At 36.5% G+C, this 25,514-nt stretch overlaps 4 protein-coding genes, 1 long non-coding RNA gene and 1 pseudogene across 5 annotated transcripts; all 6 read right to left on the bottom strand.

Moving 5' to 3' along the window:
* Positions 1-2,472: 2,472 nt before the first annotated feature.
* Positions 2,473-7,387, bottom strand: LOC110901953. Its single transcript, XM_022148702.1, has 4 exons — positions 6,976-7,387; positions 6,201-6,892; positions 5,883-6,120; positions 2,473-5,780 (listed from the first exon to the last, which is right to left on the bottom strand). Exons 1-4 carry the CDS (start codon positions 7,385-7,387, stop codon positions 2,473-2,475), a joined length of 4,650 nt encoding a protein of 1,549 aa, XP_022004394.1.
* Positions 7,388-7,637: 250 nt separating this feature from the next.
* LOC110901952 (F-box/kelch-repeat protein At3g17530) lies at positions 7,638-8,696 on the bottom strand. The gene has a single exon (XM_022148701.1). It carries the CDS (start codon positions 8,694-8,696, stop codon positions 7,638-7,640), a length of 1,059 nt encoding a protein of 352 aa, XP_022004393.1.
* A 237-nt stretch (positions 8,697-8,933) lies between these two features.
* On the bottom strand, positions 8,934-9,984 carry LOC110903378. The gene is made up of 4 exons (XM_035981021.1): positions 9,838-9,984; positions 9,471-9,765; positions 9,315-9,384; positions 8,934-9,210 (listed from the first exon to the last, which is right to left on the bottom strand). The coding sequence occupies exons 1-4, from the start codon at positions 9,976-9,978 to the stop codon at positions 9,048-9,050; spliced, it is 669 nt and encodes a 222-aa protein (XP_035836914.1). The 5' UTR covers positions 9,979-9,984; the 3' UTR covers positions 8,934-9,047.
* Positions 9,985-12,405: 2,421 nt separating this feature from the next.
* On the bottom strand, positions 12,406-13,395 carry LOC110903377. Its single transcript, XR_002571886.2, has 3 exons — positions 13,227-13,395; positions 12,683-12,989; positions 12,406-12,609 (listed from the first exon to the last, which is right to left on the bottom strand). It is a non-coding gene; the product is annotated as an uncharacterized LOC110903377 (long non-coding RNA).
* Positions 13,396-17,211: 3,816 nt separating this feature from the next.
* On the bottom strand, positions 17,212-22,166 carry LOC110899741 (annotated as a pseudogene).
* Positions 19,483-21,330, bottom strand: LOC110899740 (BRASSINOSTEROID INSENSITIVE 1-associated receptor kinase 1-like). The gene is made up of 7 exons (XM_035981361.1): positions 21,285-21,330; positions 21,075-21,202; positions 20,838-20,959; positions 20,646-20,713; positions 20,409-20,540; positions 20,002-20,319; positions 19,483-19,880 (listed from the first exon to the last, which is right to left on the bottom strand). Exons 1-7 carry the CDS (start codon positions 21,328-21,330, stop codon positions 19,483-19,485), a joined length of 1,212 nt encoding a protein of 403 aa, XP_035837254.1.
* Positions 22,167-25,514: the final 3,348 nt, after the last annotated feature.

The following is a 25,514-nucleotide window of genomic DNA, read 5'->3' as shown; positions in this document are numbered from 1 at the left end:
CATCAGATAGCCATGTATCTGTCCGAGCAATTAAGCTGACTTGCTGTTGTTACTTCTTAGCTTCCTCAAGCTTCTTTTTATAGTAAGCAACATCTTTCAGCTTCTTGGTCTTACACTCAGATGCATAATGAGCTTTTTGCTTGCACTTGTAACACACCACCTCAGCTTTTCCTTTATCCTTAGATCTAACTTCTTCTTTAGATCTATCATCCATCCTCCTTCTATCACTCCTCTGGTACCTCTGGCCTCCTCCCCTCAACCCCTACTCAAATGTTTTGGTGAGCAGTGCTATTCATCAGCAAAAGCAGAAAAATCTGATGATGAATCACAAGTTTCAAAACCCTGGTTGTTTGATGGTTGTGGATCATTGGAAGTTGTTTGTCTTTGTGAGTTTAAGATAAGAGCTAATGATCCCCCTCTTTGAATGGTTTCTTCAAATATTTCTTCCTCTCTGGGGATCAAGATGCTATATAAGTCATGAAGACTCATGTTTCCTAGTTCTAAGGTTGAGGACAAAGTCATTGTGAGACTTCTCCATTCTCTAAGGCAAAGCATCAAGAAATTTTATGTTTCTTTCATCATTTGATTTAGTTATTCCAAATTTCTTTAGCTCGTTTAAAAGTTTTGTGAACCTTTGATATGTGTCATTTAACTTTTCATTAGGTAAACTTTTAAACCTTTCATAGGATGAGACGTTGTTTGTTCTCTTGTTTCTTTTCATCCTCTCTCCTCCTTCACAAAGATTTTCCAACTGATCCCATATTATATTTCCTTGGCTGATGCACAAGCATCAACTTGTGAAATTATGTCATTGGGGATGGCCATTATTAAGAGTGATTTTGCTCTTTCATCCCCTGCTACCAGTTCCTTGTCTTCCTCACTCCAAAGTATTTCACTTTTGGGAGCTCGGGAGGCAGGGATAGTAGGTAGTTGGTCAGTTGCTGGAATTGCTGGTATTTCAGTCAATGGTATATGTGGACCCCTTTCAATGGATCAAAACAGAGCTCGGTCATGACCATTAAGGAAATTGACCATCCTGATTTTCCATTGGGGGTATTCCTCTCTGAACAGAGTCGGAGGTTTGGACATAGAACCAATATTGAAAGCATTATTCTAGGTTTGAAAGCTGGCCATATTTAGAAAAAAGAAGAAGAGCGATTGATCATTTGAAAATAATTTATTCAATCTGCTCTGATACCAATTGTTGGACCCAGTTTGGCCTTAACAACTTCTTTTTACGTAATATGCAAGTGATTTCAGTATATGTGAAAAAGATGGGCGGAAATAGAAATCAGACTTTCAAGAAACAAGACCTACAGAATTATCAAGTTTATATCACTTTGAAAACAAATTAGTATAACAAGGTGATTGTAAGATTATTATCTAATACAAATGAATCTTGATTTATGTGGGTGAGAAGAGCAGTGGAGTTTGGGTGTTTGTATATGAATGCTAAGCTTCAAACTCATGTATCTTCTGCCTCTCGAGCCTTCTATTTATAGACGACTGTGGACATGAATAAACAATTGTTTATTCATGCAATAAGTCCTGCGTAAAGTAGCAATTTGACATATTCATTGAATCCGTCGTTCAAGTTGCATTTGTAATCATGATAACCAATAATGTCATGCTTCGGTCATGGGTGGCAGGATAGAGTTGTGATTTTTAGACAATTGGGGCTTTCATCAGAATTTCTGATAAACCACTTCATCAGAATTCTGGTGAACAAATCATCAGAAAGTCTGATGATCAGAATTGTCAGAAGCTGATGATATTTCATCAGAAATATCATCAGATCCATCAGAAATGACCTTCTTTGATAATCCAAATCAACTCTTGATCAACTTGTGATTCTTTGTATTAGATACATTGCATTTCAGTTGTCCTATCTGGTTTTCTTCATCTTGCTGTGATCTTCAGGACTCTTATCTTCTTTAGAGATCCAGTTGATTGAGATTTTTCTTCAATATATATATATATATATATATATACTAGTCACGTACCCGCGCGATGCGGCGGAGTGGCAATTTACAATAGTATAATTGTTTACCGTTAGTTTATCCGTCGTCTCGTGATATATTGTATAGTACTTAAGTTAGTTTTCTTATTCGTGATATGATGGCACTGGTTTTTCTGTTAGTTTATCGATTCTTTGGTGATCTTCTACAAGAAGAGTACAAAACAAGGAAGTAGATGTAATTAAAAACAAGAAGAGTTCAAAATAGTCAAGTAGCTGGACAAAACAATAAAAACAAAATGTGGGGAGTCTCTTGTATCTCTTCCTGTTTTACCAATACATCCGTTCGCTTATGACTTTCTTGCATCTTCTCCTCTACTGTACCAGATTTCAACACATAAAAAAAATGTTAGACACTTACAGTGATTTAAAATAGTAATTAAAAGGTAATTTCTGGAAGCAAATAAGGCACAACATCTACTAACTTACCTTCTTTTTGATAAGGATGCGATTAATTAATCACGCAACACTTCCTGGTAGACAACATTTGATGTGTAAACTCCGCGTTGTTTGAATTCTTTGGCGAGATGTACCAACACCTTCGTACTTTGTCTTGAAATCCCTCTTGATAACGCGACATAAAGTTGTCCATGTGAAAATACAGAATCCGGTAGATAAATACCAACGTTCGGAATTGTTTGACCTTGAGCTTTATTAATCGTCATGGAAAAGCTAAGTCGAATTGGAAATTGTTTTCTTTTCAGCTTGAATGGGAACATGTCATCTTGAGAAAGGGTTAGAGGGATTCTTGGCAAAAAAACTCTTTTTCCGGCATGTTGACCAACTGCAATTTCCGCATCAATAACATTTCGCATGAAACCCTTACATATCAACCGCGTGCCATTACACAGGCCATGTGATGGATCGATATTACGTAACAATATTATTGGGCATCCAATTTTTAAATGAAGCTTATGAGGCGGCAATCCACTAACATTTAGCGAATTTAAGAACTCGACCGGATAGAAGTTGCGCTGATCGTCTTCAGCTTCATCAAAACTGTAATAAACTTTCTCCTCCCCTTGAAAAATTTCAATCATTTGATTATTAATCTCGTCAACACTATCATTTTTAGTGGACAATATTGCTCTAGAGATTATATAATCTGAAGAATATACGTTATCTTCAATTGATGGAAAGATGGCATGGATCAATTCTTTTATAGCGTTTTCTTTGTTGTTGCACTGAATTGTCATGTCATCGGGTATGCGGATATAGTTTCCTTCGATTGGTTCTTCAGTTCCATCGCCGACTCTTAAAAGAAATTTAGAAAACCATGGATCTTTCAGCGCTCTCATATTTATGGTCAACCGCATCTTCTTAGTCAAAGACCAAAGAGGTGACATTCGTACGCTGGAGTCTACAATCTGTGCTCGAGTGCCACGTTTGATAACCGGCAACACCTGTCTGAAGTCACCTCCCATAACCATTATCTTTCCACCAAATGGGAGACTAACACCTATAATGTCTTGGAATGTACGATCGACTGCCTCTATCGCTTGTCGTTTAGCCATCGACGCTTCATCCCATATGATTATTTTGGCAGAGCGAATCAGTTTAGCGGCCCCACTCTGTTTTTTAATATTGCACATTGAATTATTTTCAAGATTAAGAGGAATCTTGAATCTCGAGTGAGCCGTTCTACCTCCTGGCATATTATTAGCCGCTGCACCTGATGAAGCTGTTGCGAGAGCAATAAGACCACGTGACCGAATTTCAGCAAGCAAGGCAATGTACAAAAATGTTTTTCCAGTTCCACCTAGACCATCAATAAAGAACACGCCTGGAAGATCATTATCAACATGCATCATGATCTCATCAAACACATTTTTTTGGTCCGGATTAAGTGAATGTTTGGCACTCAAGTGTTCAGGTTCCAAAACAATCCCATACTCTTCTTGTAACTCACGATAACCTGCATCTTGTAAGTTAACATCGTCAGTTATCTTAGGAAGGTCGAATTCATTGAAATTTTTACCCATGGATTGTACCAACACACTTATTTCGGTAAGAACCATATTTTGAACTCGTTCTATACTTTGACAGTGTAACCGATGATCTTCAGATAGTGAATCAAAGTGGTCATTCCATAACTTTCGAACATCTCCAGGTTGGCAAAAAATCATTATGGTCGCAAATAACCTTCTAAGAGCATTGGGAAACTGAAACGTAGAGGCTTCTTCGAGACATTGTGATAGATATTCATCGTCTTCTATTAAGCCTAACTCAAGAGCTGCTTTCCGAAATGTCGCACACCGTTGACCATTAACTGTGCAAAGATGTTCGAAAGAAGTAGGCCCTCTGACATTTGACAAAAGTAGGCGTAAGTAGTACCTTTCTCCTTCGGCTGGATTAGCGGAAACGATACGACCTCTTTGTTTTTTACCGAAACGACGACTCCAACGGCGTGTGCTTCCATTCCAAGTATAGTGTTTTGGAAAATCTTTATACAAATGTACCCTTGCTGTTTCATCGTTTCTATTCTGATCAAAAAATGCTGTTAGTATGGTTCTCTTATCCCTTTCCCTATCAACAATATTAGGCATCAAGTCATCATCTCTAAATCTAACCATCTGATTATTTGGGAGATGAAGTTGTAAGGCTAGAACAGCAGGAAAGATTTGAGAAAGAGAGAAGGAAAAAATTCGCCACATAGCCTCTGGGGGCGATATGTAGCGTGCATCTTGAAATCTTTTTATCTCATTAATAACAACCCCTGGCTCACTTTGATCGACTTGAATAACCTGTTTGTCATGTCCTTTATAAACATACTTGAAAAGATATTTCACAGATTTTATACTTGAGCAAACTTCAACATTCATGTGGCAGTTAAACATCATCAAAAGCCTTGGGTTATATGGGACCACCCATCTATTATCAAGTGTTTGTCCTCGTAGGTCCACTTCTATCCCGGTGTCTCTCCTTCGATACAACGGATACGAATCTTCTCCTTGTGTCGTCTGTTCGTTAAATTGTCTAGGATAGTGAAAACGACAAATTTTAGGATCACCCTGCATACAAGGACTGCTTGATCGTAAATTGCCGCAAGGACCGTGAATCATGTGCTTGACAACCATCTCATGCAATCTGGGATGTGTTAGTTTGTTAGGAATTTCAGCACACACAACCTTATCATAATGGTCCGCGTTATTGATCTTGTGTTGCGGGTACATGATTAGGAGAAAATGTGCGTGCGGCAAACCCCGCTTTTGAAATTCAATGACATAGACGTATGACTTAACTTCCCCGAGGACATGTTTCTTGAAGAGTTGATCCTTAAGATCTTCTAATTTAGCCCGGAACACTCTTGAAACAAGGTCTGGACGATCTGTAGCAGTTTGACCAACATGTAAGTTATCACATATCTCAGGCCACTTAGGATTACATGTCATTGTAAGGAATACATCAGGCTTGCCGTCGTCTTGAACTAACGTCATCGCATCTAGAAACCGACGTCGCATGTCGCGAGGCCCCCCGATGAAAGATGCAGGCAACACAATTCTTTTCCCGACTCTGTTTGCATGAACCTCGCCAGTATTGACGCAATCCACAATACCTTGGTACAATTCGGCTCGAATTTTTTCCTGGTTTCTCTCACAAAATTCTAAGCGTGACGTCTCAATTTTGATGTAAACATCAACCACAAACTGCTGTAGCAGCCTACCACCGAACAAAAGCACATTATCGGTAGATCGAATCTGGAACTTGTAACAGTAGTACTCTCGCATAGCCACGGTTGTTCTACCACTTCGTGTGTTAGCCTCTGAACGATGAAGATGTATTAAAAACAAACAGTTAATAAAAATAAAACGCATTACGCTATTTTTATGATCTTCACTTAAAAAGGATAACAAATTGTTGGTACCTTCCATTTCTCCTTCGATGTTGTCATTGTTGCGAACCTCATTGATTGATACTCCTTGACGTGGTATGTTAGCATGCCAACCCGACTCACCATTAGGAAAAAATAAAGGATACGACAATGGATCGTAACAACTGAAGTACGGCTGAATAGTTTGTCTATATTCAGACCTACCGTACACTACAATACTTCGTTTATACGAAGTGATATTGTCATTACCTTCAACCCAAATACCAGCAACCTATATAATTGTGAACTATAAGTAAGTAAAATAAGCAATTATATTAAATAATTGCAATTAATATAATATATTATATATACCTCCGATGTCGTTGGTCGGTTGTACACCCTTTGGTCAAGTTCAACCGAAGTATTCAAAGTGACTCTATAGTTGTCCAGAGGTCCTAGTTCCGCAAGTCTTCTAAATGTATCGACATATGGGTTTGTAGAAAGAACGCGTGTTAAAATCTGAGTAATACGCCGATCAAGATTTGGCCATCGGAGTCTGTGATCTAACTCAGTATCAGGATCGTAAAAATACATCTGCAAGTACCTAGGAGTCCCATCCCTCGGAACTAATTGGTCGATTCTGTGATATATTCCTTTATGTGCACGAAAAGTATATACGCCGTCTCTCATATTGTTCAATGTATCATCCAATGTCACACCCATTGAGGCAAAAGAAAAATTGGTGTTATAAGCACGGATGTTTTGCCTAAACAAATCTCCAATTTCATCTTGAGACGTGAAAAGTCGGTACAATTCCTCTGGAATTTCTAAGTTTGCTAACACGGTTTTCCCACTCATACAACAAAAGGTATCAAATTCAAATTGAAATCGTTTTGCTCCACAATTAGGACATGCGGCTCGTTCCTTTAAAACACGATGCTCTCCAGGTACACCATTGTAAACAAAATTATAAGGATCATCTTCTACGCTCCCATGTTGGAGGGAAGGTTGATCAACTACTTCAGCAAATTGGGGTAATAAAGTACGCGGATGAATTTGAATACCTAAAAAAATTGGTGTATTAAGTAATGAAGGTTGTAAAAGATGTCAAGTTCGAAAAAGAAATCTTTGTTAAATAAATAGAAACCTCGTGATGTTCTATGCCTGACTACGTCAATTACATCATCTATCGGGGTTTGGTTGACTTGACTGCCATTTGAAATACGCATTCCATTATCGTTTGGTGTATTAGAACATCCTTCATTGTACTCCTTGCATTTTGTAGTAGAAACACTTGAGGCGTTCTCATTTGTTGTTTGTAGAAATTGAGTAATATTAGTTTGTAAACTTCTTAACGGTGTCCTTTCTGTTGACCTATTATTCATTAAAGATATTGATGAAGCACTTTGGGGGGCATCACCACTCCCAAATTTAGATACTTTGTTATTTTCTTTGCGTGCAGCATAGTATCTTTTTTGATACTCTTTTCGTTTTTCAGCTTTAGTAGATGCACTCGAGCTAGAAGCATGATTTCGAGGGTTTGAGAGTCCATTAGTCATTGTAAATTGAAAAAATGACAAATACCTTGCAAATTAAATAAAAGAGAGTTATCATAGATGATGAAATTCTCAAATCATAACAACATTCCAACACATAACTTAGAGAAAAACAAACCGAAGGATAACATTGAAATACATAATGATAACATTAAAATACATGACTTAAACGGAATATCATGACTTAGAGAAAAAAAAACACAAATCCTTAAAACATTGACATACATAATGATAACATTAAGTGAAAGCCAATCTAAATACTTGGTGAAACAATGGTCTGCACAAACACCGCACCCTTAAAACCTCGAAACCAAGAAACGGGATAAAAACATTCGAAGGGCTTCATATCCATTTCAATTGTAAACAACTTCCCTAATTTAGTCATCACAAACCAATTACCATTTGTCACATAATGTGTTATATCGCACCACAATGACAATGATATCGGGGGGATCGGAGGACATGATAAGACCTTAATCCAGTAATCCCCTTGTAGTGTCCATAGGTCATGCGTCATCTCAAACATGCCAGTGCTAGCAAACATGTGAAGCACATTTTTTACATTAACTAAAACACCTTGAACCATTCCATTAGAAGGAACGGGTGGAAAGCTTATCTCCTTGAACTGCTCCGAATTAACATCAAAACAAATCACCACATTCGTACCTCCAATCCAACATTCGCAAACAGTGAAATATAGAGTACCACCACAAAATGTGCCAGCTGACCAATTGAAATGAGGGCTTAGGTACTCTTGTCTTGTTATGAAAGGAATATTTCTCCAAGAGTCTACTTCCCTAGAATAAACATAGACACCAAGTACACCACTCCTACGCTTTATATGCAAGACCTTGTAATCATCGTCAGCGTCAACGTACAAACCAATGGCATCAAGGTTATTTATATAGAATCCATGAGAATCAGGGGTTGACAAACGCTTGAAAGCAGTAGTTGTTGGATTCCAAAGAAGCAGCTCGTATGTATCATTCAAGCAAACACACAACAATCCGTTCAAATGTGAAAGTATTGAGACATCATTATTTTGGTGATGGAATGGAAATGTAACTGTTGAGCTTGGACCATAGTCATTGTTATTAGAGATGATTGGACGAACAGAACACGTTAGGTCGTCAATTAGTAGAACTCTCTGGTTAGATGAAACTACTGAGCGAGAACAATGTATCTTTACGAAATCTTGTGTTGACAATAACGCATACCATTGCTTACATACACTCTTAGAACGACCTACATCCTTTGCTGGCAGCCTCGTTAATATCTCAAACACGATTGTATGAGTAGGAAGGTCAGCCATGGTTATACCTTCGTTTAATACAGATAATGATTATTTAGTTGTCCAATCTAAGAAGATTATACCTTGGTGATAGATTATAAATATTTCTACAATTACATCAATATGAGGGAAACAAAAAGCAAAACACGAAACACCAAGAGAGACTTTAATATTCAACAACTAAACAAATAACAACACCAAATGTTTCTAACTTAAACTCAAATTGGATAACGATCCATAATTTACATATCCCGTGCCTCGACCATATCCGGTTCGTACGTAATCGTACTCAACTCCGTAGACTTCAAAATATTAACTGAAATAACAAATAAAATATAACTTTTATTAAACTACATGAGCCATTAGATCTAACTAATTATTAGAATGTTCATGTGTAAAGCATAACATACTATCTGGTAGATGAACCAACTTGAGACGTGATACATATATGATGGACCTTTGTTGCACGGCTCGAATGGAACGTATCACATCGGAAGGCTTCAGGGCAGACAAAAACAATTGTATTGTGTGACCACTGTATATTACGATTTTGGGTTAAAGTTCTTCTAATAATAATATTTTCTTACATATAACGTAAATATTATGTTTGTAATATGTTAATAATAAATAATAACGTACGTCTTATCTTGAAGAGAAAGTTCAAAACAACATCGATCACGTTTGCCTTCTATTATTCTCCCAACCACATCTAAAACCAAATCAGTTAAATCGTATAGACCATATGTAAAGTTTTATATTTTTAATAAAAATTATAGATAGAGAATTAATATGTACCAACAATATCCATTTGAGGTCTCCTGTCATGCTTCAATTCTATAATGGAAGGGACCAATGGATATAAAGAAGCACCCCTTGGAATCGTAAGCGTAAGTGAAGAAAGCTTTGTATATTCGTTGATGACAATTTTCTTCTCGGACCAAACTAACACGTAATTCTGGTACTTTGGGCACTCAAGATAGTTGAGATTCTCAATTTGGAAATGATTCAACGAAAAAAAACCACCCATCAATGACGCGTCATTATATTTGTGTATCAAATTTTGTGGGACGAACGCAACAATTTTTTGTCTCTAAAATGAAAAGAAATTTAGTGGTGGAAAAACGCTTATATAACACAAAGTAAATTAAAATAATGTTCTTACGTGTTGATCAAGAAATATAACCACTAATCTCTTTCCATCGACGTCATGCCAAATAAACTCCACCTTAACAAAGATTATATTATACCATGCTCTATCATTTGTCAATGATGAAAATTCTTCAACGGAAAAATGATCAGACATATCCTATTAAGTGTTCAATATTAGTTAACTAAAAAAATAAAAACTCCAGAAATAAAATTTAAACTAAAACATGATTAAAATTAAACAGCAACAAATTTAAATTTAAACTAATACATAATTAAAAGTTACATAATTAAGATTCAAACTAATTCGAGAAAAAAAAAACTACAGTCATCATAAAAGTTGTTCTAAGGTTCCCAAACCATTTTTTCATCCAATGGTGGTTCGTAAACTGCCCCAGGGTCAGTTTCGTACCCTTCAGCCCAGGTCGGTAGTTCTTGTGTTTGACTGTAGTTTTCCACATAAGGGGGGTTTGAAGGTGGAGGATGCATAGGAAGTATAGGAGTGTTTGGCACCGGACGATGGCACCCCTCAATTTGTAGTCCACCAAATTGTAGTTGAGCGAAGGTATAGTCATACGCCCAATTCAACTCTTCATCCGTCCAACCAAATGGATCATCATATTCAGGGTTTGACAATGGAGGTGGGGTTGAAACCGAAGGTGGGTTAAAACCGGAGGTGGGGTTGACACCGGAGGTGGGTTTGAAGTTAGAGGGTTTGAATCAGGAAGGTTTAAATAGTTTGTTGATCCTAGTGATTCAACGGGAATTGGATAACCACCGCCCATACCTCTCAATTGATATGTGTTTGGAGTGATTTGTAAACTGAAAAATACACATAATTACTATAACAATCAGCTTTGTGAATACAGTATTGTTTTGAATACAGTATTGTTTTGAACACAGTATTGTTTTGAATACAGTATTGTTTTGAATATACAGTATTGTTTTGAATACAGCTTTGTGAATACAGTATTGTTTTGTGAATACGGCGTTTTATTTTGTTTTGAATACAGTATTGTTTTAAAAAAAATTCCTGTAATGATGAAGGAAAAGATCAAAATATAACAGAACAAAGTAAATGAATGAAAAGATCATAATTATCACAAAACCATGACACATATCAGTCCCAAAAATGAAGGAAAAGATCAAAATATAACAGAACAAAGTAAAATCAAAACTACAAAAACAATTTACTATAATTTACACATATACATAATAACTATAACAATCAGCTTTGTGAATACAATATTGTTTTAAATACAGTATTGTTTTGAATACAGTATTGTTTTGAATACACCTTTGTGAATACAGTATTGTTTTGTGAATACGGCGTTTTATTTTGCTTTGAATACAGTACTGTTTTAAAAAAAATTCCTGCAATGATGAAGGAAAAGATCAAAATATAACAGAACTAAGTAAATGAACCTAAATATCATAATTATCAAAAAACCATGACACATATCAGTCCCAAAAATGAAGGAAAAGAACTAAGTACATAACAATTTATCTTTTAACTATTCCATAACAGAACTAAGTACACATATCACAAAACCATGACACATAACAGAACTAAGTAAATGAAAAAATATATCAAAACATACCACAGAACAAACTAAAATAAAAAGTACATAACAATTTATCTTTTCACTATTCCATATCTAAAATTGACCTAACTATCATAATTTTCATTGAACTACAACACTTATCATCCCCAAAAATGACCTAAATATAATAAGTATCACAAAACCATGACACATATCAGTCCCAAAAATGAAGGAAAAGATCAAAATATAACAGAACAAAGTAAAATCAAAACTACAAAAACAATTTATCCTTTCACTATCCCGAAAAATGAAAAAGTATATCAAAACATCCCACAGAACAAACTAAAATAAAAAGTACATAACAATCTATCTTTTCACTATTCCATATCTAAAATTGACCTAACTATCATAATTTTCTTTGAACTACAACACTTATCATCCCCAAAAATGACCTAAATATAATAAGTATCACAAAACCATGACACATATCAGTCCCAACAATGAAGGAAAAGATCAAAATATAACAGAACAAAGTAAAATAAAAACCACAAAAACAATTTATCCGTTCACTATCCCGAAAAATGAAAAAGTATATCAAAACATCCCACAGAACAAACTAAAATAAAAAGTACATAACAATCTATCTTTTCACTATTCCATATCTAAAATTGACCTAATTATCATAATTTTCTTTGAACTACAACACTTATCATCCCCAAAAATGACCTAAATATAATAAGTATCACAAAACCATGACACATATCAGTCCCAACAATGAAGGAAAAGATCAAAATATAACAGAACAAAGTAAAATAAAAACCACAAAAACAATTTATCCGTTCACTATCCCGAAAAATGAAAAAGTATATCAAAACATCCCACAGAACAAACTAAAATAAAAAGTACATAACAATCTATCTTTTCACTATTCCATATCTAAAATTGACCTAACTATCATAATTTTCTTTGAACTACAACACTTATCATCCCCAAAAATGACCTAAATATAATAAGTATCACAAAACCATGACACATATCAGTCCCAACAATGAAGGAAAAGATCAAAATATAACAGAACAAAGTAAAATAAAAACCACAAAAACAATTTATCCGTTCACTATGTCATATTTGAAAGAACTTACAACAATGCAAGAGGGAGATGTGAAAAGCCGACAAAAATTTTAAAACCTTGATGTGAGAGCCGAGAAACAACGCAAGATCCGAATGCAAAGAGTTGATATATTCTGAAATCGAAGTAAATAGAAGTTGTTAAGTTGATGTTTTGAAAGTAGGATTATTCAACTGAGATAAACTTACAATTTCAGTTGAGTGTAGTTGAGAGTTTGTAAAGTGTGAGTAGAGTGTAGATATCTCTGGATTATTTATAGAGACTGAAGGAAGCAGTGCTGTCTTTCAAACAGTGTATGGAAGAGTGTTGATATATTATAGAGACTGCAGCAAGCAAGCTGTCTTTCACACAAAAGTAAAGTGTTGCTTTTTCCTGTAGATTGTACTTCCCTGCTTTTGGCATCCCTTTTTGTCAGATGTGTGAGCATTGAGAGAGAAAGCAGATGGTGATCCGTGTGAAGTCAAATGGACGGTCCCGATCTTGATCCCTTTTTGTCTGTAGCATAAGTCAAATGGGTTGAGAGAAAGCAGATGGTGATCCGTGTGAAGTCAAATGCACGGTCCCGATCTTGATCCTTTTTGTCTGTAGCATAAGTCAAATGGGTTAAGATCAGTTAAAAAACAAAAAGCATAAAAATAACAAAACACATCAAAAAACAGAGAATATAGTGAAGTTTATATTCTCTCAGTAGCATAGCATGTTAAAAATTAATATTCAAGGCTTAGAAATTACCAAAAAAGAGCGAAAAACCGACTGAATTCGAATCTCAGCCCATTCTTGACACTAATGCTCCGTTAGTTCTCGCAAAGTCAACCATCATAAAAAGAAATCAAGTATTAGTAAAGATTTGATATTAGTTATAACCAGTACACTATTAACTTAAAATAAATTTAATATAAATCACATTTTGTCAAGTTGCAAATATAAAAACCTTTATTATAAACAAAAAAGAAAAGAAAATTGATGAATGATGATAAACTTTACTTTACCTCTGATCAAAAAACAGAGAATATAGTCAAGTTTATATTCTCTCAGTAGCATAGCATGTTAAAAATTAATATTCAAGGCTTAGAAATTACCAAAAAAGAGCGAAAAACCGACTGAATTCGAATCTCAGCCCATTCTTGACACTAATGCTCCGTTAGTTCTCGCAAAGTCAACCATCATAAAAAGAAATCAAGTATTAGTAAAGATTTGATATTAGTTATAACCAGTACACTATTAACTTAAAATAAATTTAATATAAATCACATTTTGTCAAGTTGCAAATATAAAAACCTTTATTATAAACAAAAAAGAAAAGAAAATTGATGAATGATGATAAACTTTACTTTACCTCTGCTTGAGTGAGCATGAGACCACTAAGTGAGGGAACATTCTGCATATGAAGCCCCCATCGATTCGAATGAAGCAGCGTTCAGCGTCGCCAAAGCCAATTCCGAGACTCTCCAAGCAGATACACTTTCTCCGGCAGCCAGAAGATCGGAGTGAGCTTGTTCTGTAATAATAGTGATCGTGACAGTCGTTAACCAAAGGTATAACTAATTAAATTCAGATCCTAAAAAAAGGTTTCCTTGCGAGTTGCGAGTGACATACCTGAGTCGATTCATCACAAAACACATGCGAAAATCCTTCGTAAACCTCAGATTTCGTCCTTCGAACATCCGTCAACCGCTTCACCTAAAAAGTAAGAATCACAAAAGAACATGGTAAGATATATAACACTCATTGCAACTTATCAGAACATCAAACGGATCCCTTGTTCAAATCTGTGGATCCCTTGCCAGATAAAGCTGGTGATACATCTCATGAAACCCTAGATCTGCTCATCGAACATCCCACAGAACAAACCAAAATCAAAAATACATAACAATCTATCTTTTCACAATTCCATATCTAAATGACCTAAATATCATAATTATCACACAACCATGACACTTATCAGTCCCAAAAATGAAGGAAAAGATCAAAATATAACAGAACACAGTAAAATCAAAACTACAAAAACAAATTATCCTTTCACTATGTCATATCTGAAATTAATCTAACTATCATCACCAAAAATACAAATTCAAATATCACAAGACTTTCAACCTAATTTGAAATAACCGCATCTACTAACAAATCTACATCAAGATTAAAGATAAGAATCACAAAAGAACATGGTAAGATATATAACACTCATTGCAACTTATCAGAACATCAAACGGATCCCTTGTTCAAATCTGTGGATCCCTTGCCAGATAAAGCTGGTGATACATCTCATGAAACCCTAGATCTGCTCATCGAACATCCCACAGAACAAACCAAAATCAAAAATACATAACAATCTATCTTTTCACAATTCCATATCTAAATGACCTAAATATCATAATTATCACACAACCATGACACTTATCAGTCCCAAAAATGAAGGAAAAGATCAAAATATAACAGAACACAGTAAAATCAAAACTACAAAAACAAATTATCCTTTCACTATGTCATATCTGAAATTAATCTAACTATCATCACCAAAAATACAAATTCAAATATCACAAGACTTTCAACCTAATTTGAAATAACCGCATCTACTAACAAATCTACATCAAGATTAAAGATAAATCAACATTTAGAACCTAACCTGAGTCGATTCATCACAAAAAACATGCTAAACTCTTCGTAAACCTCAGATTTCGTCCTTCGAACATCCGTCAACTGCTTCACCTGAAAAGTAATAATCACAAAAGAACATGGTAAGATATCTACTAACAAATCTACATCAAGATTAAAGATAAATCAACATTTAGAACCTAACCTGAGTCGATTCATCACAAAACACATGAAAAAATCCTTCGTAAACCTCAGATTTCGTCCTTCGAACATCCGTCAACCGCTTCACCTGAAAAGTAACAATCACAGAAGAACATGGTAAGATATCTACTAACAAATCTACATCAAGATTAAAGATAAAGCAACTTATCAGAACATCAAACGGATCCCTTGTTCAAATCTGTGGATCCCTTGCCAGATAAAACGGATCCCTTGTTCAAATCTGTGGATCCCTTGCCAGAACATCTCATGAAACCCTTGATCTGCTCATCAAACGGATCTGGTGATAGATTCAAACGGATCTGGTGATAGATCTCATGAAACCCTAGATCGCCGAGAAGAGAGAAAAGAGAGAGAGAAGAGAGAGAAGAAGATCTGATGTTGTTTTGTGAGATGTGTGAGCATTGAGAGAGAAAGCATATGGTGATCCGTGTGAAGTCAAATGGACGGTCCCGATGTTGATCCGTGTGAGAAAGTAGTATAGATGGACGGCCGATGTATACCCTTGTAAAGGGTAAAAGGGTTTGTGTTTTCTTGTGCCTTAACAGTTGTACATTGTGCATTCAGTGTTTTTTCAACACCTTGTTCAATTACCATCTTGTCCTTCTAATATCCTTATTAAAGTAGTATAGATATATACTAGCCGTTTACCCGCGCGATGCGGCGGGAAACATATCACTTAGGTTGGTGAGTTTAGGGCTATGTACGGGGCGGTTCGGTTTTGAGCCATAACCAAAACCAAATTCGCGATGCAATGGAAAACACAACACGTGTTAGCAATTCTAAGGGTGTGCATGAGAAGTTTCAGTTCAGTTGGGTCATAGCTAAAATCTAAACTTTCGGTTAAGGTACCTCAAAACCGGTCATGGGGATTTAGAGAGTTTTAAAAGGATGTAAACAAACCGAACTGCGCCAAGCCAACAAAAGCACAACCATAAGCTCATAACTAATCAAACCATCCGTTCATGTCTGTTAAATCGATTGAGAGTCTCGGGTCATCAGACGATCTGCTGGTAGATTAAGTGTTGTGCTTCATTTGTTTCAGTTTATTTTTTGTATACAAGTTGAAGATTTTAGTAAGTTTTGAATCTCTGATTACCAAAAATCGACAATATGCCATGGCAAGGTTACAATTCTGAAGATGCAGTACTCATTAGCGAGCACTTAGTATATGAAGATATTTTTCAGATGCAGTACACACGTTCAGTTGATTATAATCAGAAGCATACAAGTTTGGTTTGTTTATCAGTTAGTATCATTATTGTTTCATTCGATCCAAGTTCAATCACGTATTGGTGTATCAGGTGTGATGAATACCATCATCCATGTCCACATATACCGTCTTCATCTAATTTTTTATCTTGTATAGGTGGTGCATCTAGATGTTCTGTTATCAACACATGTAGATGATCAACCACTTGTTGGCCGAAAAATCACTGAACTTCTCTTACCTTCTTATTTCCCCAATCCCCACAACCATAACTTCAGATGAAGCATGTAATCATTGTGTGAGTGGGGGACACTTATAAAATGATCACTTGCTGGTGCAAGATTTTGTCACATAGTCTGCTGACATGGTTCAGATTACTTATGCAGCCAAGTTATTAAACATAGACCTCACAGGTTCCATAAAATCTATCTCACTTGCTAATTTCAGTTGAAGAACATCTAGTGTCTAGATATGGATCACTTGTTCTTTCTGCATCAAAACTATAGTTATTTCTGGGGCCACTCTCAAATTATAATAGCTCAAAATATATAATCGTTAAAATTAAGTCACTACTATAAAATCTTGTTTTGTGTTTGTTTTTGTTCACTCAGTCTAGTCGGCTTCCAATCCGACAATTTCAACCTGATCCAGCTTTGATCAGCATAATTTCTTGAAAATAACAAATAACCACAAAGATTAACAAAATAATGTACATTATAATTCGGACTAAATACATAGTTTTACCAACTAATATTCAAAATAAAAAACCAAATGAAGTACATAACTGTCCTATATTTACCTTCACAAATAACAAATCAAGACGTTGCGCCTTTGTCACAGATTTTAGTAAAACTAAAATGGAGGATTCTGGTAGGCTTTGTCGCAGATTTTAGTTTTAGTTTGAATAAATTTTCTGGTCAGGTGAATGGAATGCCAAATTGCGGATCACAAAGATTCTCTTCAAGATCTAACGGCTTTCTAAGTAGGACTTTACCTCAAACAGAGATTCTCTTCAAGAGCACATCACTTGGCATGCTTAAAGAGCCATTTTTAAGCATGTCAATTGCCGTGCTCTTAAACAAAATCTCTGTTTGAGGTAATGTTGAAGCCGTTAGATTTTACTATCACCCGATCAGTTTACCAGATCGGGTGACAGTAAAAGTTCAACGGCTTTTTAAGTAGGACTTTACCCTTAAACAAGGATTCTCTTCAAGAACACAGGAATCGGCATGCTTAAAAATCCCTTAAAAATACTAAACAGCCATTGTGTGGCGGTAAGCGGCGACGTGTTAGCAAAGGCACCCAAATACTCAAACTATTACAACCTGGAAAAATACAGTAGCAGCAATAACACTTACAAAAACCTTATTCTTCAAATGCTGAAGGGAACCTTTACGAGAGCTAACAATCAACCCCTTAGAGTCCACCAGCCATATCTTCTTACGAGCCTCTTCAACGGGAATACTTGTCTATAAAAGTTAAAACAAAATGTTAAGAAAAACAGCAAATATTATTGCATGTGATAGTACTAAAAGGTAAACTTCAACATAAAAATGTTACCTTTGTTGATATTTCAAGAGCTATAAGCTCTGCAATACCAGTCCCTGCCTGAAATACAAAGATGCATATTACCTAAGGTATCCGTATGATTACACAAAATATTGTAACAAAAATTGTAATATAATATCTTACTTCCCTAGCACCAAGGAACAAGAACGTGTAATCAGCCAAGCTACCGCCAAGTAATTTCAGTGATGCAACAAGACCAGCAAGAAGCACCGATGTTGTCCCCTGTATATCGTCAATGAAAACCAAATGAATGGTTCTGTATTTGGCCAACAGCTCAAATGCATTGTGGTTAGCAAAGTCTTCAAACTGCAAATGTTTGACAGCACCAACACAAGAGTTCATGTAAAGATGAGCTTATGAGTTATGACTCTTTATCTTTTAGAAGATGTATGAATTATTACCTGCACGAGGACTTTTTCACCATAGTTTTGATTGACTGCAGACATGAACTCTTCAAGCAAGTCAGAATATTCCTGCATAAACAATAGATGTTAAAGCTTTTCTCTATATAAAAAAAAGATGATAAAAGTAACAATAAATCTATATAACTTTAATGACCCTAATTTAGTTTAACAGTCTCGATGTACCTTTCTGGTGGCCCTCTTTTGTCTAAGACCAATATAGAACTCATCGTCTAGTAGCTTCTGATTGTTCGTCCCCACATCAATGGTAACATGCAAGCACTACATAGCAAGTTAAAGACCATATTTAGATTTACATGGATCGGTTTTAAAACTGCTTCCAGTTTTAAACTGAGTACAAAATTTGAAAGAACAGTTTATTTAATATGGCTTACCGCAGAAGGCCCAACTCCTCCAAGTGTGCAGTATATAACGCAAGTTTCCCAACTGGAATTCCCATACCCAGTACGAATTTAAAGAGTTCCATTATTGGACAACAATATATTACATCGGACAGAACTTCTATGACATCGATGAAACGTAATCAAAAAAGTTAAGAAGATTAGCTTATTGTACCTGACACCCAAGATCTCCCAATCCTAAGATACGCTCACCACAATAACTTGAATATTCATCTCAGGCCAGTTCCTGAGTACCTCAAGATAACTAACTAAATAATATATATGATCTTACGTACAAAAATAAATAAATAGTTATAAAGATAACTATATGTACACAAATAAAATAATTGAATGATTAATAAGTAATAAACAAGTTGAGCCTGAGCAAAGCTCAAAAGAATATTCACGAACCAAGCTTGAGCTCTATTAAGTTAACCGAGCAAAGCTCAAGTTTATTTATAGTTACGCCCCATTAAAAAATGTTAAAAAATGTTCAAGGTAAGATGATTTTATATGGACCTGAAGGTCCAGAAGCAAGAAATATTTGCACTAAATGTTTAAGAAATGAAGAAACACATGGTGATCTAGGAGGATGCTTATCCAATCGAGTAGCATGACCTCATTATCTTTCTCGAGGCGGGCAAGATCATAGGCCCGTTGCCCGTGACAAGTTCTAAAAGTGTCACACCATAACCAAAAACATCGGTTTTTTCAGAAGATCTGCCAGTGGACAGATACTCTGGGGCAATGTGTCTAATCGTACCACGAAACGCTGTTGTAACATGAGTATCTTTATACTCCATGAGTTTAGCCAACCCAAAGTCTCCCACAACCGCTTCAAATTCATCATCCAGCAGTATATTTGCAGCTTTCACATCACGGTGAATGATCTTCGGGTCACTCTGTTCATGCAAATAAGCTAGACCCCTTGCGGCACCGAGAGCAATTCGTTCTCTCGTCAGCCAATCAAGTACTGGTTGTGTAGCGCGCCGTTCTAAGGTAATTAACCATTTAAACTTCAGTTATATACTTATATAAGATGAATCTATGATAACATTTGACCAAAAAAAAGTCAAAGATAGTGAAAATACCTCATAGACATGAAGCAACGCTACCATTGACCATGTAGGGATAAACGAGCAATCGTTCAGTTGGTGTCATGCAAAATCCTTTCAACCGAAGTAGATTTCGATACACCGCCATACTGATCATTTCAACCTCAGTTTGAAACTGCAACTCACCGCCATGAGTTCGTTCCTCTTTGAGTCTTTTTACCGCCACCAGACCACCATCAGCTAACCGCCCTTTATAAACTTTGCCAAATCCACCACTCCCAAGAACGTTCTTGCTACTAAAACTGTTGGTTGCGACTTGTAGTTCACGTAGAGAAAACCTCTTTAGTTGTCCCAAATGAACTGTGGGGTCCTCCTCAGCTGCACATATCAGAGAATTAATATAAGTGAGCAGAAAACAATTATTAAGGAACCAAAATAAGACGATTATCTTTGTTCAATTAACAAACCTGGTACATCAAAGAAATGATCTTGTGCCTTTGTGCGCCGCCACCAAGCAATTACAATTAAGGGGACCAGGAAAAGGAGGGCGGCACCCGTAGCTGCTCCAATGGCAATAGGCGTGGTGGCACTGCTTCCAGCTGAAATCATAGTAGCATATACAATTAGAAGGCAATTACTTAACAAATTAATCTGTCTAACATATAGTTATTCTAACAAATAGTAACAACAGCAATGAAAAATACCCAAATTAGGTGGAGCCGGAGTTTGTGGACCAATCACAGGAAATGTCAAATTGGGATTATTTGTGTAACTGAAAGAACAAAATTTTGTAGTTAACATCATACAGGAAGATCTGGTGTTGATCAATTTGTCCGACAGGTTGCGCCAGGTGCTTCGATGGGCTCTTGGTTCAGTTGAGATTTTCATGAGCCAACATTGCCCCCTCTGGTACGCGTGGGCCGGGAAGCTGAAAACGCTCCAGAGGCTCGCGTACATTAACACAATCGTTTACCCTTTTACTCCGATCCCGTTGCTTGCTTATCCCGTTTGCCACAGCCTGAACAACATACAAAAGTTTCAAATGCAAAAAATAAAGCAAAAAGGAAGACTTCTTATATATGTTTGGTTATTTTTAACATTAAATTGTCTAAATGGAAGCTTAAAATGCACACCTTTGCAAGCAATGTCTTGCCTGTTCCCGGTTCTCCGTAAAGTATAACGCCCTTTGGAGGTTTAATACCGATGTCTTCATATAACTCAGGGTGAGTTAAAGGAAGCTCAACTGCCTCCTTGATTTCACCTGCTATAAGAGACGAATAGAGTTTAGGTATGTAAAAATTCGGATCTAATCAGAAACAGCTAGCATCAAATCATCATAAAACCTAAAACTTCAAATCCATCTATTCTGATGTTGGTTCTAGCTTCCATAATATCTGAAAATATATCATCCGTAAGTGCACCTTTTAACTACATACGGTTGATTACAACAGACAAACAAACACCCTAATTAGCAGTTCAAACAAATATAAGTATTTTATCCAATTCATTAGACCAAATCCTGTTTTATAACAGTTAAATAATTCAAATAGATTACTAATTGTAGGAGAAAGGTCTTCAATGGCATTATCAGAAGTAAAACTCAAAACAAGAGAGCTTTTACCAAATCCTAAATCCCCAATCACCAACAGCTTGAATAAGTAATCCAAATCCGAACCTGAAGACTAATCCATTTGCATAACATAATCAACCACGAACCCTAGAAACCAAAATTGATGTCGTAGTGTTTCATAACCCCAAATATAAAGCATAAAATAGAACTAATGGTGAAAAAGAATACCTGTATATGCGAATTAAGCAAAAAACTGATGGATGTGAATTAAAATTCCAGATCTGGGTCGATGAATAGCAGAGAGGAATCGAACACAGCTAGGGTTTTGAAAGGAATCAAACGCAGTTAGGAGGAGAGGAGGCTGATAATGATTTCGTGATGTGGTAACCTAATTAGATTGACAGAAATCAATCGCTAGGCTTTACATAAATTGCCATGTTTCGTTTAGGGTTTAATCCAAATCTTCAATTCATAGGGATTGGAATACAAATCGAATGAAAAGAGGATGGTCGTTGCTGATGCCACCGCCAGAGGTAGCCGGGAACCACCTTTCTTTCTTTCTCCTGCACTTTCTCTCTCTTTCTGGTTCTCATTCTCAGTTTCTCTCTCTCCAAATGAAAAAGGCACTAAAATGATGCTTTGGCCGCCCAAATGAGATGAGCGGGATTTCAAAAGTTAAATGAAAAACTTTGGCCGCCCAAATGAGATGAGCCGGATTCCTGTTAAAAGAAGTTTTCAACACATTTATGCTTTAAAGGTTGTATAATATGCTTAAAATGGTTGTACAATGGCAAATGACCATTCTTGTCCTTCCTATATGCTTATTAAAGTAGTATAGATATATATATAGGGTTAGGTTAACGTACAAATGCCCTTATCGTACATTACGTACGCGATCATCTCAACCGTCCAATCTTCATCCCAAATTGAAATCGCATGTTGGTTTTTTGTAACAAATTCGCATGTTGGTTTTTTAACATGCGATTTCATTAAAAATTACCACATGCGAAATTGTTACAAAAAACCAACATGCGATTTCATCAAAATTATCACATGCGAAATTGTTACAAAAAACCAACATGCGATTTCATCAAAATTATCACATGCGATTTCATCTATGTTATTTTATAACATGCAATTTCACTATATCGTACGTATTGTATGTTAAGGGATATTGTATTTTACACTTTCACTATATATATATATATACACATATATATATATATATATATATCCAAAACAATTGCAAAATATGATATTTTCCGAGTGTAAGAATGACATTAATACTTTCAAGTTTTCATCATTACCAGGTGTACACTAATAAGAAACGATTAGAGGATATACATATGTCACACCCCCAAAATCCACCTGCGGAGTACTACCGCTTGGAGGAGTGACTGACCAGGATCCAGCCACCAATCATATTGAACAAGCATATAAATAGTTATAAAGATCTAACCAATACAATTGGTGTTCAAACAGTTCAATTGTTTTCAAGTTTAACATGGCACGCAGCTATCCATGTCCCACAACGACTCTCCTCCGTGCAAGCTCCAGCTAAGTACCTATGGTCCTGCAAAGCATGTAGTAACGAGTCAACAACAAGTTGAGTGAGTTCACGGTTGGGTGTTCGTTTTAAGTTGTTTCGAAAACAGTTTCCTTTATCTGGCATCCTGCCGTGGGGGTTACCCCATAGTTAAAAACGTGACTTGTTCATTCCCGATTACTCTGGCATTCCAGCCGTGGGGCTACCCCGTGTTAGTTATCTGGCATTTCGGCCGTGGGGGCTACCCCATGTATACACTAGACTCGTTACCATATCGACTGCTAACTGTAGTCATGTTTATGTGCCCTGAAACTGTCAATGTCTATCATCATTGACGTGCCCCAGATCCATTAGTTCACGCCCGTCCTCTACGGCACGGTGTGAGGTTTGTCAGACCTAAATAGCGCTATCTAACTAATGACCCGCTCGCCATTGGCCAGGCGATTAAGTCGATATAAGAGGAGGGACTTCGTGATAGAGTTTTGGTCTAGTACGAGTTATCTGTCCGTGAGGACGAGGAATTACATTCCTTAACCATTGTTGTCCTACCCAAGGAGGACGAGGAATCTACGTTCCTTAACCCCATTCCCAACCCAGGGAATCCCATGCTTTGTAGAGGGTGTGAACTCACCTTGGTTTGCTCGGCAGATACACAGAAAAGTCAATCAAGTTGTAAGTGGTCAACTACGTCCTAACATAGATACCATTCGAGTCAGGTCTATATCCAAGGAGTGCACGTATGTTCTACACGTATTGTACACAAGTAACAATCATGGCATACATATCTAGCATGGCAGTTCAACAACAGTTCGTAAAAGGTTCCATAGTAACGTTCATGTGATAACCAAAGTCTAAGTGTGACCCAAACAGTTGGTCTCGTAATAGCACGCAAGCCCAAAACACGCATTCAACAGTAACACAAGAAGCCCATAAGTCCGGCCCAAATACCTAAGCCCGTAATAATGTGAAAGTCCAAATAGCTTATACATGTGCGTGGTCTCGAGTCGAGACTGTGCGGTCTCTAGTCGAGACTGTGCGGTCTCGAGTGTAGCTTACAAGATCTCGAGTCGCAATCTGAGGAGGTCTCGGGTCATGCAGGTATTGGTTTCGAGTCGAAATCGGACTCGCAAGCATAGTCTCGAGTCATGCTGTTTGTGTGCATATAATGTGTGGTCTCGAGTCGAGACTAGAGGTTCTCGACTCGCAACCTGTGTCGCAACCATAGCTCTCGAGTTGTTATCCTGTGGTCTCGAGTCGAGACAGGTGGTCCCGACAGGAACATCTGCTGACTTCCGACATTGTACTAAACCAATAGAATTTCATGATCATGATATGGTGTACTAGCCAATAACAATGCATTAACATGTTTCCTTGTCTAAACCTCAATAAAAATAGATCAAACATCCAGATTTCAAACATTCAACACATGTTCATATGATATTCATGTTGTTCATCTTTTAGGGTTCTTAACATTTTATTCAAACAAACCTTAATCAAACAAAATTATGAACAACAAATCATCAACACTTAATCATATAACCGGATCTTTGTTCTTGATTACTAGCATGCACCCTATTATGTCAACATGATGAATCATCCTAATCGTGAACCTACCATAGCCGATTACAAGCATTCGGTTTCTATTCACCAATCAATCCAACTTGTATTAACACCCAAACCCTTCGGATCCAAACCCAAGTAAAGCCGATAACACTCATTCATAGTCAAGCATATATTACACATCTTAACATAACAATGCATTATCCTATAATCATCATCAACATAACATGGAAACTTGTGAACCGATTACTTGAACACCAACTCATCATGTCTTGCTTACAATTTAATGTAAAAATCATATAAATCAAGACACCATTTGACAAAACAACAAATCATAACTCACTAACCGGTTCGAGAAGTATTAGTGAAGGATGAAGCTTCACTTGGTGTGCACAAGCTAGTCCGAAGCCTTTGTTGTCACCGGTTTGATCCAAGAATGAGGGAAGGAGGATGTTGAGACTTAGGGTTTTAGTGAGAGAGAGGGAGAGTGTGTGTGGGTTGCCCAAAAATTGCAAGGTTGGTTATCATCAAAGGTTATATACTAGTTCAAGTTGATGCACCCTAATGGGTTTTGGATGGATTAAATGGCCCAACCGGCCCAACCGGTTACACTATTCACTCGAGACCACATGGTCTCGAGTCGGGTTCTTGTGTCTCGGGTCGCATACATACCAACATACATATAAACATAACATATAATCATATAGGATGTTCACATAAATCATTAATCACACAACATGTCAACTAGTTACATAACGTTCAACATGTTACAACGAAAGGTTCTAAATTTCGAGTTGTCACATCATCCCCAAGTTGAAAGAAATTTCGTCCCGAAATTTGGTAAGCACTCACTGAGGAAGCTAGTTAAGTTGTATGGTTTTCCTGGTTTTCCTGGGG

Source organism: Helianthus annuus, chromosome 12 (assembly GCF_002127325.2).
Source record: "Helianthus annuus cultivar XRQ/B chromosome 12, HanXRQr2.0-SUNRISE, whole genome shotgun sequence".
Classification (NCBI taxonomy): Eukaryota; Viridiplantae; Streptophyta; class Magnoliopsida; order Asterales; family Asteraceae; genus Helianthus; species Helianthus annuus.
This window is presented reverse-complemented; position numbering and strand designations above follow the sequence as displayed.